Source organism: Scyliorhinus torazame, chromosome 2 (genome assembly GCF_047496885.1).
Source record: "Scyliorhinus torazame isolate Kashiwa2021f chromosome 2, sScyTor2.1, whole genome shotgun sequence".
NCBI lineage: Eukaryota > Metazoa > Chordata > Chondrichthyes > Carcharhiniformes > Scyliorhinidae > Scyliorhinus > Scyliorhinus torazame.
The window spans coordinates 85,037,926-85,052,883 of NC_092708.1; the positions used below are offsets into that span (position 1 = coordinate 85,037,926).

At 44.4% G+C, this 14,958-nt stretch overlaps 1 protein-coding gene across 2 annotated transcripts in view; it reads right to left on the reverse strand.

The window, feature by feature from the left end:
• Positions 1–14,958, reverse strand: part of LOC140389267 (low-density lipoprotein receptor-related protein 2-like) — a 533,746-nt gene that overhangs the window by 151,852 nt on the left and 366,936 nt on the right. For both annotated transcript variants that reach the window (XM_072473460.1, XM_072473452.1), the window contains 5 exons: positions 14,624–14,827; positions 12,198–12,440; positions 3,180–3,305; positions 1,731–1,850; positions 1,385–1,516 (listed from right to left, as the gene is read on the reverse strand). In XM_072473460.1, coding sequence (XP_072329561.1) covers positions 1,385–1,516; positions 1,731–1,850; positions 3,180–3,305; positions 12,198–12,440; positions 14,624–14,827 — 825 coding nt within the window. The remainder of the gene's footprint in view (positions 1–1,384; positions 1,517–1,730; positions 1,851–3,179; positions 3,306–12,197; positions 12,441–14,623; positions 14,828–14,958) is intronic.

Genomic DNA, 14,958 nt, shown 5'->3' on the forward strand with positions numbered 1-14,958 from the left:
TGTTCCAGTGCCTCCCCATCCTGATCCCTAAGGCCTTCTTCAGGTGGGTTAATAGAGCATTATGGGGTTTGTGTGGGCACAGAAGACCCCGAGGGTGAGAAGGGGTCGGGGGGGGGGTTGGCACTGCCTCTGTGGGTATTATTGGGCCGCCAACGTGGTGATGGTGCGTAAGTGGGTGATGGAGGGGGTGGGGGCAGCATGGAAGAGGCTGGAGATGGCGTCCTGTGTGGGCACGAGGCTGGAGGCGCTGGTGACGGCGCCGCTGCCGCTTCCTCAAGCGAGGTATACCACGAGCCCGGGGGCGTGGGTGGATGCCCTGGGGGGAGTGAACTCTTCCTCCTCTTGCGCAAGGCTCAGCCTCATACAATTTAAGGTGCTGCATAGGGCTCACATGACCGGGGCAAGTATAAGCTGGTTCTTTGGGTGCGAGGACAGGTGTGTTAGGTGCTCAGGGAGCCCAGCAAACCACACCCACATGTTCTGGGCATGCCCAGCGCTGGAGGACTTTTGGAAGGGTGTAGCGAGGAGGGTGTCGAGTGTGGTAGGTTCCAGGGTCAAGTCGGGCTGGGGGCTCGCAATATTTGTGGTGGCAGAGGAGGCGAGAGTGCAGGAGGCGAAAGAGGCACATTGTTAATTTATTATTTATGTATACGGGTTGGGGGGGGGGGGGTTGGTTCTTTTCTTGCTGTATTTTGTTGTTGATATTTTGTGAAAATTTGAATAAAAATTATTATTTTAAAACAATCTTGGCAGGGATTTGGGGACTTGACAGTAGATTCAGAAGGGAGAAGGTAAAAAGTTGCAAATGATAGACTGAAAATTAATAAACGTTGCTGATAGGCAGATGAAACAAAAGCTAGAAAATAGACAACGAGGGAGTTTGTCAGGGCTAGATGTCATATAGTTCAATGCAAAAGCTCTAGGGAATAAGATGGATGAGTTGAAATCAGAGATTGACACATGGAAGAGTCGGGGGGCTAGGGGGTGAGTTGGAGGATGGGAGGGAGGACAGTGGTGAGAAGAGCCATGATTCAAGTGTATAAAATTATGAGGGGTCCAGGTGGAATGGTTAGGAAGGCCCTATCAACCTTGGTTGAGGGTGACATAACCAGTGAAGGTACATTCAGCGTAATTGGTAGGCGGTAGAGAGTGGATTCAAGAGTGGTGAAGATTTAGAACCCACATAACATTAAAAAAATATACTTGGATGTGCACTTGAAGTGGCTTAACCGATAAAGTTACGGATCAAGAGTTGAAAAGTGGGATTACACTGCATAGCTACTAGTTGGTTGACCTCCTTTTGTCCTGCAAATTTCTATGATTCCATGAAATAGAGTTCACGAATGAGTGAATGGAATGCAATTACTCCATTGGTGACGCCTACCACAGTTATGTCTCAGATCTTCATCACTCATGTCCCCGCAATCATTGTCGCCATCACAGACCCAGGTTGAGGGGATACATCTGCCATTATCACACAGGAACTGTTGAGTTGAACAAGTGCGTTCTGTGAGAACTAGAAAGATAACATAGCAGACAAGGCATGAAAATGTACAAATACACAGTCTTTGGAGTCACAATAATTCCAATCCAGAAGACATAGCTATATGCATACTTTTCAACTGTTCTTTGTGGATGTTTCTTATGAAAGTTAGAAAGCAAAATAAAATGAGGCATAAAGTCAAGTAATGCCAGTGTGTCAGCAGTATTTAATTATGCACCATACTTACCACAAGTAGATGGTTCATCAGACCCATCAGTACAATCCATTCCGCTATCACAGTACCAGTGTGCTGGGATACACCGCCCAGATGAGCAGCGGAACTCATTCTCTGCACAAGTTCCAGTGGCTAAAATTCAATCAAAAAGTTCAAACTTACACCAGCAAGCCAAAATTTTCATAGTTGTATACAATTAGGGAGAAAATTTTACTTAATTGTTCCTTATTATATTGGTGAAGAAAATGTAAGAGGTGAGAGATATAAAAAATTGCCATGTTGCTGGCTACTGAGGGAAGAAGATGTGTAAAATCTGACTGGCATATTGGTAACTGATAGCGAGAAATAGGAAGACAGGACATTACATTTGGTGAAAACTTATTTATCTGTCATTTGGAAATGGTTTCGTCTCAGTTTTGTAAATATATTTGTTCGGGAACAAGAATGATAGAGGTAAGTTCTATAATCCGCCTACTATCCTTTCACTGAGAGCAGTTATTCATAATAATAGCTGAATAGGAGATGGCATATCCAAGGATGCATATTTGCATCATCATAGCATTTTACTAAATAGTAGGGAGCAATTATGTCTATTTGTATCAGCGGTGCTCTCTGAAAAAATGTTTGTTTAGTTTCAATCCCCTGTCCCATACCTATTTTTCCCCCTCCAAATATTTGCCAATTGCCTTCTATAATAGATTCTGCCACAGTTTCTGGTAGGACATTTTATGTCTTGAAATCATCAGCGTATAAATATTTTCCATTTGCTCATTTGATGATCTAAACTTTGCTCTCTTTATGACACAACATACAGTGGAAATTTGTTTTTGTGTTTGTTTCATCAAAATGCTTCATGATTTTAAACACCTCTCTTAAATCGCAATATGCTCCACATTGTGTAAGATTTGTCAATGCATTTGTTTTGCATGCTATAGAGGGCAAAAATCAAAAGTACAAAGACTGCATTCTCTGTGCTTTTATCCTATGGTTGTATAATGCCTTATGTGTTGGGACAAACGTTCTTTGCTTCATCAAAAATCTAGCCATCCCTTGAAACCTGGATGGAGGTAAAGATTAGATTAAATTTAACCAGAAACCATTTGCACACTGTTTTGTACTGAACTAACATTTGAGTTTTTAAGCAATGCACACTTTCATTGTATTAAAGACTGCATTATGTTTTGCACTGTGTTCCTTATCCGATTACAATTTGTGCATTGAAAATAAAACTGAATTGATCGTGCTCAGGTGCTAAGTAGACACAAGGTGCATTTAATCAATCCACTACTTTTAGCCCTTTTAGCATGGTAACATTTAGATGCAATATTCAGTTTATGATTGAAACTTTTTACACAATAGTGAACCAAAATATTAGTGCATTAAATAACGTATGACTCAACAATCTGAGCAGATATTACTCAGTGTACAGCCACGGTATCTATATATATACAGAATACATACCACAGTGGGTGGCGCTCTCGTCGCTCATATCACCACAATCATTATCTCCATCACAAAGATAAGTGCGAGGAATACAGATGTTGGTTGTTTGACATTTTGCATAGCCAGACTGGCAGGTCCGATCAGCTGCAGGCAAGTGTTGGGAAAAAAGGAATTTGGTGAAACATCTTTATAAAAAAAAATTGTATGCATGATGTTGTGAATCATTAGCAGTGTTCGTGCCATCTGACAAATCTGTTTCAAAACTGAATAATTTTGTCTTTGGCTTAATCTGTGTATTTAACTGAAATAGCATCTAAGCTTTCAAAACGGAAACTGACTTCGCAAAACCTCAATCTGGCAGCAGAGGGTAACACTTGTAAGATTCCATTCCTCTTATGGATTGCAAAATTGGGTGTAATGTCAGCCTCTTTTTATTTATTCACTATTATATTCAGAGATGTACAGAATGATCGAAAAAATGTTCTATCACATCGAGTCAGATATGAATGTAAAGTGTTGGCATTAAAGTAGAAAGCAGATAAAATTGAATTGCAAATAATGGAAAATTAGAAGTGTTCCACTGAGAAGACAGAATCCGAGAACTGATTCTTAATTAAATTATAGGTTTTTGAATCAGAAAGGAACAACAACTACTGCTACTTTCATGTGACTGGAAAAGTCTATAAAGGCATGTCTAGTTTGACTTTCCATTTTCTAGTCTTCTGAGATACCGAGTGGAGAAATGAAGTGCCTCCCACCAAAGATCTTTGTGGGTTCCGTGGTCTGGGACTTCGAGGGTGGCCAAAGTCAGGGTTGGGTCAGCAGGCGGAGTTGATTTTTTTGGATAGTAGTTTGATACCTGGGGCAAGATTTTACCCGTGGGCATCAGCACTCTGATGTCAGGATCAAATGGCGTCAGAAGCTGCACTATGGGAAAACAGTCACCCTAGCAGTGAATTGACCAATTTTGGCCAGAGGGCAGGCTCACTGTGGTTCAGCCGTCAGGTTCTGCAAATTTGAGGCCTTCCAGCACTGAAATAGCAGGCTGCTTTTTCACGTAAATGAAAGAAAATGCAGGTCAAGATGGAGGTGTCCTTGCTCTAACTTTTTAAAATGGAAAGATAAACAGCCCTCAGCAGCCGACAACTGTGCCAACCAGGCAGGCAGTTAGGCAGGTGGTGTTTCAAAGTCTGCCTGGAGAGCTGCCCCACACACACTGGTCTACCACTGAGAGGCCACTTCTAGGCAGATGTCTCTGGGAACCGAGAGGTCAAACAAGGTGAAAAAAATCAATTCATTCATAAATGATCTCTACCATTTGGCTGACAATTGTGAGTACGGAAAATTGAAAGACAACTTGGTCAGAGGTAGTCATAGGTGTTTTAGAAGAAAGCCGGTCAAACCTTCCACAATTTCAGGAAGATTTGGCATTTAGTAAAGTTGTACAACTGGCTAGGCAAGCCGAAGAGTGAAGGCAGAATTAAGTATTTGTAAGAGGTGTGAACGGAATCCCAGAGGAACAGCGAAGCCAATTTGTGGAGCACAAAACGGAAAGGCAGCAACAAGTGAAGCTTGCTGAAAGGGCATCAACCACCATTTTCTAATGTCCCCGCTGTGGCAGCAAGAAGGTTCACAGGCACGAAGAGTGCCCTACTCGAACCATACAATGCCATGGATGTGGCAAGGTTGGTAATTATAAAACAGTATAAGAGTATAAGAAACAGGAGCTGAAGTAGACTACACGTTGTTACATTGTAATCATCGTAGCGATCTTCCTGTTTAAACCCTACTTGTTCCCTTCTCCACTTTCTTTTTTTTTGCTATTACAATTTTGACCTATGGATCATTCATGCAGACATGGCTTGAGGGCAACCTGTATCTTTAACTTAATCAGAAGCAATGACCTGTGATTTTTAAAAAGTAGTTTGCATGAAGGAGCCTTTAATTCAAACAAGCAGTTTCCAGAGGGCTGTGCTGCCTTTAATTCAAACAAGCAGATTCTAGAACGGTTTCACTGCCATTAGTGATGACTCAGATTGATGGACTTGGCTGGCGGCCAATGAACTGGTTCGATGCTGGGCTTTACCAATAGCCAATGGTGATTGTTTCTGATTTCTCTGGAATATCTTTTTCCCCAGTAAGGCTGGGTTGTAGTTTTGCTTTCAGTTCAGAAGCTGGAAGAAGCTTCTCTGATGTTCTCTCTCTGATATGATGAATCTCTCTGAAAAATCCAGTGTAAGAACTCTTTTCTTTCCCCAGTAAGACTGGAGGTTATTTAGTAAAACTGCAAAGGCGTACATTCAATGGCATTAGAAGAGAAGGGAAGTACCTAGCCAGACTCACAAAGAGTACAATCTTTACCAAGCTCAACACCAACAGCAGATGCCGGCAGTTACCATTGAATCAGGAGTCAAATCTCCTAAACACCTTCAGAGCAACCTTTGAGCATTACTGTTTCACTGTGGCACAGTGGTTAGCACTGGGACTGCGGCGCTGAGGACCCAGATTCCAATCCCGGCCCTGGATAACTGACCCTGTAGAGTTTGCACATTCTTTCCATGTCTGCATGGGTTTTATCCCCACAACCCAAAGATTTGCAGGTTAGGTGGATTGGCCACGCTAAATTGACCCTTAATTGGGAAAAAGATAATAATTGGGTACTCTAAATTTTTTTTTTAAATGACTGTTTCAACTGTCTGTCATTTAGCATCACATCTGCACCAGAAATTTTCCAAAGGACAATGTCCAACTTAATAGATGGCATTGAAAGCGTCACATAGCTGTGTTTTAATCCATGGCTCAACAAACGAAGAACATGGAACAAAAAGGTAAGAGAAGTATTATGAACACTGGATTAACCCTCAATAAGAAGTATGTTTTTCCAAACCCACAATCAAATTCCCAGGACATATTATGCAGGCAACTGGAATAATGGCACACCTACAGAAAACAGAAGCCATAAAGAATTCCCGCTGCCTAGGAATAGCACCAAATTGTTAAGGTCCATCGGTATGGTGAACCAACTGGGAAAATTCCTACTTCACTTAGCCCAAGGAAATGTACATCCAAGACAACTTTTGCAACAAAACCAGGCGTAGTGCTGGACTGTGCACCAACAACAATCATTTGAACAAATAAAAACTATGCTGACATCTTTGGGGATCCTAGTTCACTATGATCCCGAACATCCAACTATTGTAGTGGTGGATGTACCAGCAACCGGACAGGGAGCAGTGTTATTCCAAGTCCAGAGCAATGGCACGGGGTGATCTGTCAATTATGCATCAAGGTCCTGAACTGAGATCGCACGGTAGCACAGTGGTTAGCACAGCACCAGGCAAGCGGGTTCAATTCCAGCCTTGTGTGACTGTCTGTGTGGAGTCTGCACGTTCTTCCCGTGTCTGCGTGGGTTTCCTCCGGGATCTCTGGTTTCCTCCAAGATGTGCAGGTTAGGTGGATTGGTCATGGAAATTGTCCCTTAGTGTCCAATGGTTAAATGAGGTTGCGGAGGAGTGGCCTAGATAGCGTTCTCTTTCAGAGGGTCTGCGCATACTCGATGGGCCAAATGGCCTCCTTCTGCACTGGAGGCACTCTGTGTAGTCTGAGATAGAACAGCATTACGCTATTAGAGGAAAAGACACTGGGCGCCAATCGGTCGCCCCATCCCCGTTTCGCGCCGCCGTGAAACGGGACGGCGTTCACGACGGCGTGAACACTTAGCTTCCATTTTGGAAAATCACGCCCACTCTTACAGTGACCTGGCCACGTGAATTTTTTTCTGATTATGTCTTGAGCCTACAGAGCAAGATTGAAACTGATCACAAACCTAAAAAGCTGTTTAGCACAGGGCTAAATCGCTAGCTTTGAAAGCAGACCAAGGCAGGCCAGCAGCGCGGTTCAATTCCCGTAACAGCCTCCCCGAACAGGCGCTGGGATGTGGCGACTAGGGGCTTTTCACAGTAACCTCATTTCAAGCCTACTTGTGACAATCAGCGATTTTCATTTCATTTTTCATTTCAAACCATTGGTAACTTAGTTGAGCAACAAGGAAATCATGAAGATGTCACCCTGAATCCAAAGATTCAGATTTAGGCTCATGCGGGATGATGCTATTATGGAGTATGTGCAGGGTAAATACCAGACCACAGCCAACACTCTGTCATGCATACTCACCAGCTACCCATAACAAAAGATAAAACTTTCATTGAGGAAGTTGAGGCCTTCACAGCCCTAACCACTCAATACCTGCCAGCACCATAGCGGAAGTTGAAGAGTTGATAGGCTCAAAGACAAAATGGAGCATGCATGCAGATTCGCACATGCTGCCCGATTGGATGGCCATTGTATATTCCTAGTTACCCTGTCCTGAGCAAATTTTTTGTTCTGCGCTCTCCCCCCGACTCCTCTCCCCCCCCCCCCCACCCCATAGTCCCTGTTCCTCTGTCCCCCCCTTGTGTTCTTCCCCCCGCTTCTGCCCTGTGCCCCCCCCTCTCTTTGTGCCAGGCGCTCCCTCTCCCGTGAGAAGCGCGCCTCGGCTCTCCTTTCTTCCTGCCCTCCCGTGTTAGCCTTCCTTGCTCTGCTCTGGTCCTGTTTTACCTTCCTTTTGCTAGCCCTTGTCTTGCCCTCCTGTCTGCCTTTTTCACCCTCATTCACCTTGCTTCACTCCCCCCCATTGCATTGAGAGATGGAACGAGCCCGGGAATGGGTTAGCACAGTCCCGCGCAGTACACCAAACACTTGTATATAGTTTGTGATTTTATTGTCTCTGTTTGTGGTCTGCCCTCCGCTCTTTGTTCTGATTCTTCCTTTCTTTTCCACCCCTGTCACTTTCATGATGGTCGTTGTGGCTGTCCCTTCCCCAATTTGTTCACTCTAACGTTACCCAGAGTTTGGCCGGGAATAACATCCCAAATTTCACATTAATTTTGTAGAGTGCTGATTTGGCCCTTTTGAATTCAGCCCTTCTTTTGGCCAGGTCCTCCCCAATGTCCTGGTACACCCTTATGATCTTCCCTTCCCACATGCTCGAATTTCGTCTGCCGGGCCCACTTTAGGATTTTTTCCCTGTCTTGGAACCGGTGCAGCTTCACGATAATCGCTCTGGGCTGCTCCCCAGCTTTGGGCCTGGGTCGGAGCAACCTGTGCGCCCTGTCGATTTCTGGGGGGTTTGGAAACTTCTCCCTTCCCACTAGCTTGCCCAGCATTTGGGTGGCGTAGCCTGTTGGGCCTCTGCCCTCCATCCCCTCTGGCAGACCCACTATTTTAACATTCTGCAATCTGAACCTATTTTCCTGGTCCTCCACTTTCTCTCTTCGGCTCCACTGGGTCGTTACCAGCCTTTTCACCTCGGTTTCCTGAGTTACCATCCAGTCGCTCTGGTCCGAGGCAGCCCTCTCCAACTCCTGAATCGTTTTCTACTGCGCCTCCACCTTCCTTTCCAGGCCATCGATGGTTCACCGCATTTTGTCCGTTGTCTCCGCCAGCATCTCCTTCATCATTGTGTGGAGCTCCGTCCTGAGTGCCTCCCTCATGGCATTTATCTCCGTTTTTATCTCCTCCTATATGGCGTTTATTTCCATTTTCAGCACACTTCTCCATTCCTCCCCTGTGTGGGAGGGGTGGGGGGGGGGGGGGGGGGGCGGGGGGGTGTTATGGCCGCCGCATCCTGTTCCTGCTCCGCTGCTCAGCTCGCCAGCTTTTCCGCTTCCTGGTTTGCCTGAACCTCCACCTCGCCCCGTGGGGTTGTCTGCCTGCACGGCCGCAGCTCCTGTTTTGTTCCTTCGCCTTCGCTGCTGCTCCTTCTTACATAAGAACATAAGAACTAGGAGCAGGAGTAGGCCATCTGGCCCCTCGAGCCTGCTCCGCCATTCAATGAGATCATGGCTGATCTTTTGTGGACTCAGCTCCACTTTCCGGCCCGAACACCATAATCCTTAATCCCTTTATTCTTCAAAAAACTATCTATCTTTATCTTAAAAACATTTAATGAAGAAGCCTCAACTGCTTCACTGGGCAAGGAATTCCATAGATTCACAACCCTATGGGTGAAGAAGTTCCTTCTAAACTCAGTCCTAAATCTACTTCCCCTTATTTTGAGGCTATGCCAACTAGTTCTGCTTTCACTCGCCAGTGGAAACAACCTGCCCGCATCTATCCTATTTCCTTCATAATTTTATATGTTTCCATAAGATCCTCCCTCATCCTTCTAAATTCCAACGAGTACAGTCTCAGTCTGCTCAACCTCCCCTCGTAATCCAACCCCTTCAGCTCTGGGATTAACCTAGTGAATCTCCTCTGCACACCCTCCAGCGTCAGTACGTCCTTTCTCAGGTAAGGAGACCAAAACTGAACACAATACTCCAGGTGTGGCCTCACTAACACCTCATACAATTGCAGCATAACCTCCCTAGTCTTAAACTCCATCCCTCTAGCAATGAAGGACAAAATTCCATTTGCCTTCTTAAAAACCAACTTTTTGTGACTCATGCACGAGCACACCCAGGTCTCTCTGCACAGCAGCATGTTTTAATATTTTATCATTTAAATAATAATCCCTTTTGCTGTAATTCCTACCAAAATGGATAACCTCACATTTGTCAACATTGTATTCCATCTGCCATACCCTAGCCCATTCACTTAACCTATCCAAATCCCTCTGCAGACTTCCGGTATCCTCTGCACTTTTTGCTTTACCACTCATCTTAGTGTCGTCTGCAAACTTGGACACATTGCCCTTGGTCCCCAACTCCAAATCATCGATGTAAATTGTGAACAATTGTGGGCCCAATACTGATCCCTGAGGGACACCACTAGCTACTGATTGCCAACCAGAGAAACACCCATTAATCCCCACTCTTTGCTTTCTATTAATTAACCAATCCTCTATCCATGCTACTACTTTCCCCTTAATGCCATGCATCTTTATGTAGCACCTTTTGTGTGGCACCTTGTCAAAGGCTTTCTGGGAATCCAGATATTCCGCATTCATTGACTCCCTGTTATCTTTCCTGGCTATTGGTGCGAAAAAGAAATTCTTTTTTTTCCCCCCAAAGAAAAAACTGCCAAGGGGTTTTCTCCTTATAAAAAAGATTTTTTTTAAATATAAAAAGGAATTTTTTTTTTTCTGAAAGTTTCTTTGTTTTAAACGTTTTTTAAATTTTCAGGAGAGGAAAAAAAAAGGTTGAATAAAGAAATTATTATTTTGTTTTTGTCTTATTCTCTCCGTGCTCCGACTTTCAGGCAGTTTCTTGTTGCGATCCCCACTCCTCCTCCACGTACAGCTCACCGGGACCAGTCTCACCTTTTTTGTTTTTCTCTTCAGTTCCGTGGAATGGACCTGTTGTGCCTGGGCAGGGCCGATTTCGTGGGACTTTAATTTTTTTTTTAAAAACCCACCGGGAAAACCCCGAAAAGAGCCACAATTTTGCTGCGGCCTCTCCGTTCGCAATCACCACCAGAAGTCGATTAGCCCCAATCTGGATCTAACTAGTCCCCCCATCCATTTACCCACACACCCACTCTACCCACCTTACCCAGCTATCACAGAATCATAGAAACCCTACAGTGCAGAAGGAGGTCAGTTGGCCTATTGAGTCTACAGCAACCATTTGAAAGAGCACTCCACCCAGGTCCACTCCCCCACCCCCGCTCTATTTCCGTGAGCTACCCTGCACATCTTTGGACACTGAGGGGCAATATAGCATGGCCAATCCACCTAAACTGCACATTTTTGGATTGTGGGAGGAAACACAGCACCTGGAGGAAACTCACAGGGAGAACATGCAAACTCCACAGTCACGAAAGGCCCGAATTGAACCCGGGTCCCTGACACTGTGAGACAACAGTGCTAACTACTGTGCCCCCTACTCAGTTTCCACTCTACTCAGCTACCACTCTACCCACTTACCTCACACGCCTACCCATTTATACATCTACCCACTCACCCATTAACTCTGATATACACTGATGCGCTCAGCCAGTAACACACAGGCGCAGATCCTCCGGTCTCTTTTGGAAGGCCTGGCCCTATGACCTCATAGGATTGACTGGGAAGTTTAAATTCCGGTCGGCAATTCCTTTGCTGCCTGTGATCCTCTGAAAATGCCTCCAGCTCTGAGTTACAGTCAGAGACTTCAAACAGTTCTGATGTGCTTACCTGGATAATTATCCAAGAAATTACTGAAAAATCCTAGTCCAACTCCTGAGTAACTATCCAACTGGCACCCATGGCACCTCTTTGACCAACTGAATAAGCTCTCCTAACCCCAAGACCCCCTCGACACCCCAACTCCCTCTGACCATATCTGACTAGCCACAAATCCCTCCTCTCCCCTGGCCCCAACCTCCTGTAATCTGACCTTTCATTCCCTCACCAGCAGATTACCCCACTGACACCCCTCACTCCCCCGACCCCTCCTGACTAGCCCCACAACTGACACCCCACCGAACTCTTAACATCTCCCCACTCAGCTGATCTGACTAACCCCGTCACCCCACTCCTCGGGACCAGACCTGACTGACCCTCAACCTGACAACCCCTCCTGATCACACTCCTACCCCCTCTTCCACATGCCACCCTATTCAGCTGCTACTAGCCCTGTGCCCACTAAACACACTCACCCATTCACTCACTAACACACTCGTACCTAGAAAAGGGAGCATGGCTCCTGTGCAGATTCCCATTGCTGCACTCTGTGAGGATTCCTGCATTGAGGGAAGTCGGCAGGATCCATCGGAGTCAGAGCCTTTTCAACATGTGCAGCTAAGTGGGTAGTTTTCAGTTAGATCAGAGTTGGGCACATAGTTTCCAACTCTGATCAAATATTTTGGGCCTTAAAATTTCACAATAATTACTTTCTGCTACATTTGTGAACATATCACTCTTTTTAACCATGAATCCTTACTTCTGGGACACAGCATTCTTTTTAGAGAGTTGAATAAATAAGTCATGAGGTCTTTAATGGTCTTTGCTGCATCAATGACTACTTGAGCACCCTGTTTCTTTCCAGAAAGGCTGAATGAATTAATCGTACTTACGGCAGTTCCTCTCATCCGAAGTTCCGTTGTCATGGCAGTCGCTCACCCCATTGCAGACAGAGCTACTGCTAATGCATTTTCCATTATTACAGGAGAATTCTGTACTGGGATCACAAGTAGGGAACAAGCAACCAGCCTCGTCACTGTTGTCTCCACAGTCATTGTAATGATCACAGCGATACCTATATGGTGTGCACCGGCCATTTTCACAAGTGAAAGCAGTTGGCGGACAAGTATGAAAAGCTAGGAAAAGAACAGAGATAATAAAAAGTAAGCCATATATACAAGAAAATGCTTTACAAATGATGCAGTGGTCGTTCTCCTTTACACAAGAGAAAAATCTTAAGTTACCTTCCACATATACAAACGCTTCCAAATAGGCTGCATGTAAAATAAAATAAAATGTTTTGCATTTGGTTTTATTAATTTATTTCAATTTTGCATTTGATAAACAATATCTCAGGCTACCACTTATTGGTTTGGAACCTGAATGGCTAAGAATAACAACTGAAATTTGGAATTAAATTCCCTCTTCTTCCTCCTTCTCTGGACAAACAGGAATCACATCTCAGGATCAATGACCAGTTTTTGTCGACAATGGCCAGAGTATCCCTGCTATTCTCAAAAAAGTTCCTTCCGGGATTTGTTACATCCATCGGTTCAGGCTCGCAGGCCCTTGGATTAAATCTAACTAAAAAAAAGCATTTCCAACGATGCAGCGCGTCCTCAGTACTGGACTGATGCATCATAGAATCATAGAATCCCTACAGTGCAGAAGGAGGCCATTTGGCCCATCACGTCTTCACCGGCCCTCTGAAAGAGCACCCCACCCAGGTCCCGTCTCTCCCCCCCCCCCCCCCCATACCCATAACCCCACCTAACCTGCACATCTTTGACCACTACGGGACAATTTTAGCATGGTCAATCCACTTAACCTGTACATATTTGGACTGTGGGAGGAAACCGGAGCACCCGGAGTAAACCCACGCAGACATGTGGAGAAAGTGCAAAGTCCACACAGACAGTCACCCAAGGCTGGAATTGAACTCGGTTCCCCGGCGCTGTGAGGGAACAGTGCTCACCACTGTGCACTGTGCCACCTCTTGTTTAGGTTGTGCACTCAATCCCACAACCTGAGGTCAAAGTGCACTAACTGAAATAAGATGGTTTTGTGAGAAAATTTATTTGATAGTATTCTAGAGCGTATCTAAAATAGAAGTTATTATAATGCTCTTTTTAAAGAAAAGTTAATCTCTACAGACTTATTCCTAATTAACAAGCAAATGTTAATCAATTAATTAATTAACATATGCTTATCTATAAACCAAGTAACAAGTACCTCTATGTGCATTTTCTCCAATGTGGACGGCTTGAAAGAGAGAGCAAAAATATTTATTTCAGTGCATTTGTTCTTTGGTACACCATACTTCCATTTTTTTCAGCTTTAGTTTTATGTTTATCTCATGTTTACCAAGCCCCTCTTTAGCTGAAGGGGCAGATAGTCTCTGCAGGTCTGCTAAGGGTTCTTTTCTATTTGATATTCCATATTTCAGGAAAGGGAGGTGCATGTGTTGCTAAAATTAGTTCCTTTATTTCCAAAGCAGAATTGTAACCTCTGGATCAAATTTAATTCCTAAGTGCACGAATGACAACTTACATTTCCCAAATGACAGCTGGAATTCTACAGTCCACCGAGGTGGGATGGAAGGTCAGAGGGCTGAAAAATTGGGAGCTATGGCAACAATACTGTTCACAGTGACTAACTGTCCCCATCCCCACTTTAAATTTATCAATAGCAGAAGAGGCTTTAAATGGCCATTTCACTCTTGGGCCAAGGGGCAAATGGAATTTTACCCATGATAAAGGTGGAAGGAGTGAAGCAGTGGGGGGAGTAACAATGCAGACTATCTAGCTCAAAAGGTGAAACCTGTCAGATTGATGGCCAGGCAAGGGTAGAGGGACTCCTGTCCGGGTGCCCATGTCTACTGGTTGTTCCCCAAAGGTACCTACACAATGGCCACCACTCTAGTGGAGCTTGCCCTCAACGTATACACCAGCGGACGGGAGCCCTGTGCCCAGCTTAAAATTCAGCCCAATGAGTCTTCCATCTTAACCATGCAACTAGTTGCAAAGGGGAAAATAGAAGAACCAACGTAACTTAACAATAACTATAAATGCTCGTATGAGTGCTGAAACAGGCCCAGGTTCTAACAGGATTATCCAACTAAAGTAAGATTACCATTAGCATTTCTGAACTAAAATCATATCCATTTGCTATCTATGACTTCAAAGAAGGTATTTTATACAAGTTTTATTTTTATCATATATCACCAAATACTGACAACTAACCCTTTCAATATCGGGTCTACTGCACATCATGACATTTATGCTATGAAAATATTTGCAGCTAGTAATAAGAAACTTACCACACACTCTCTCTGTTTCATCACTCTGATCTCCACAATCATTATCAGTGTCACATTTCCACCTCTCTGGGATACAATGGCCATTCAGACAAGTAAAGTAGCCTGTGCCACATGTGGCAGTATCAGATAGAACACAATCTTGATTGTTATTAACCAGACGCCAGTTTCCATCAGCAGGGCACTGGCATTCTGAACCATGCGGCCCTAAAGGACAATTGCAATACAAAAATAATTTGCAGTACAGTGCTTGAAGCTCACAGTTAGCAAACACACAGCAACAAATCTATTTCTAGAGGACCTTACATGCCACATGGAAGCACATTGCAAATGAGATT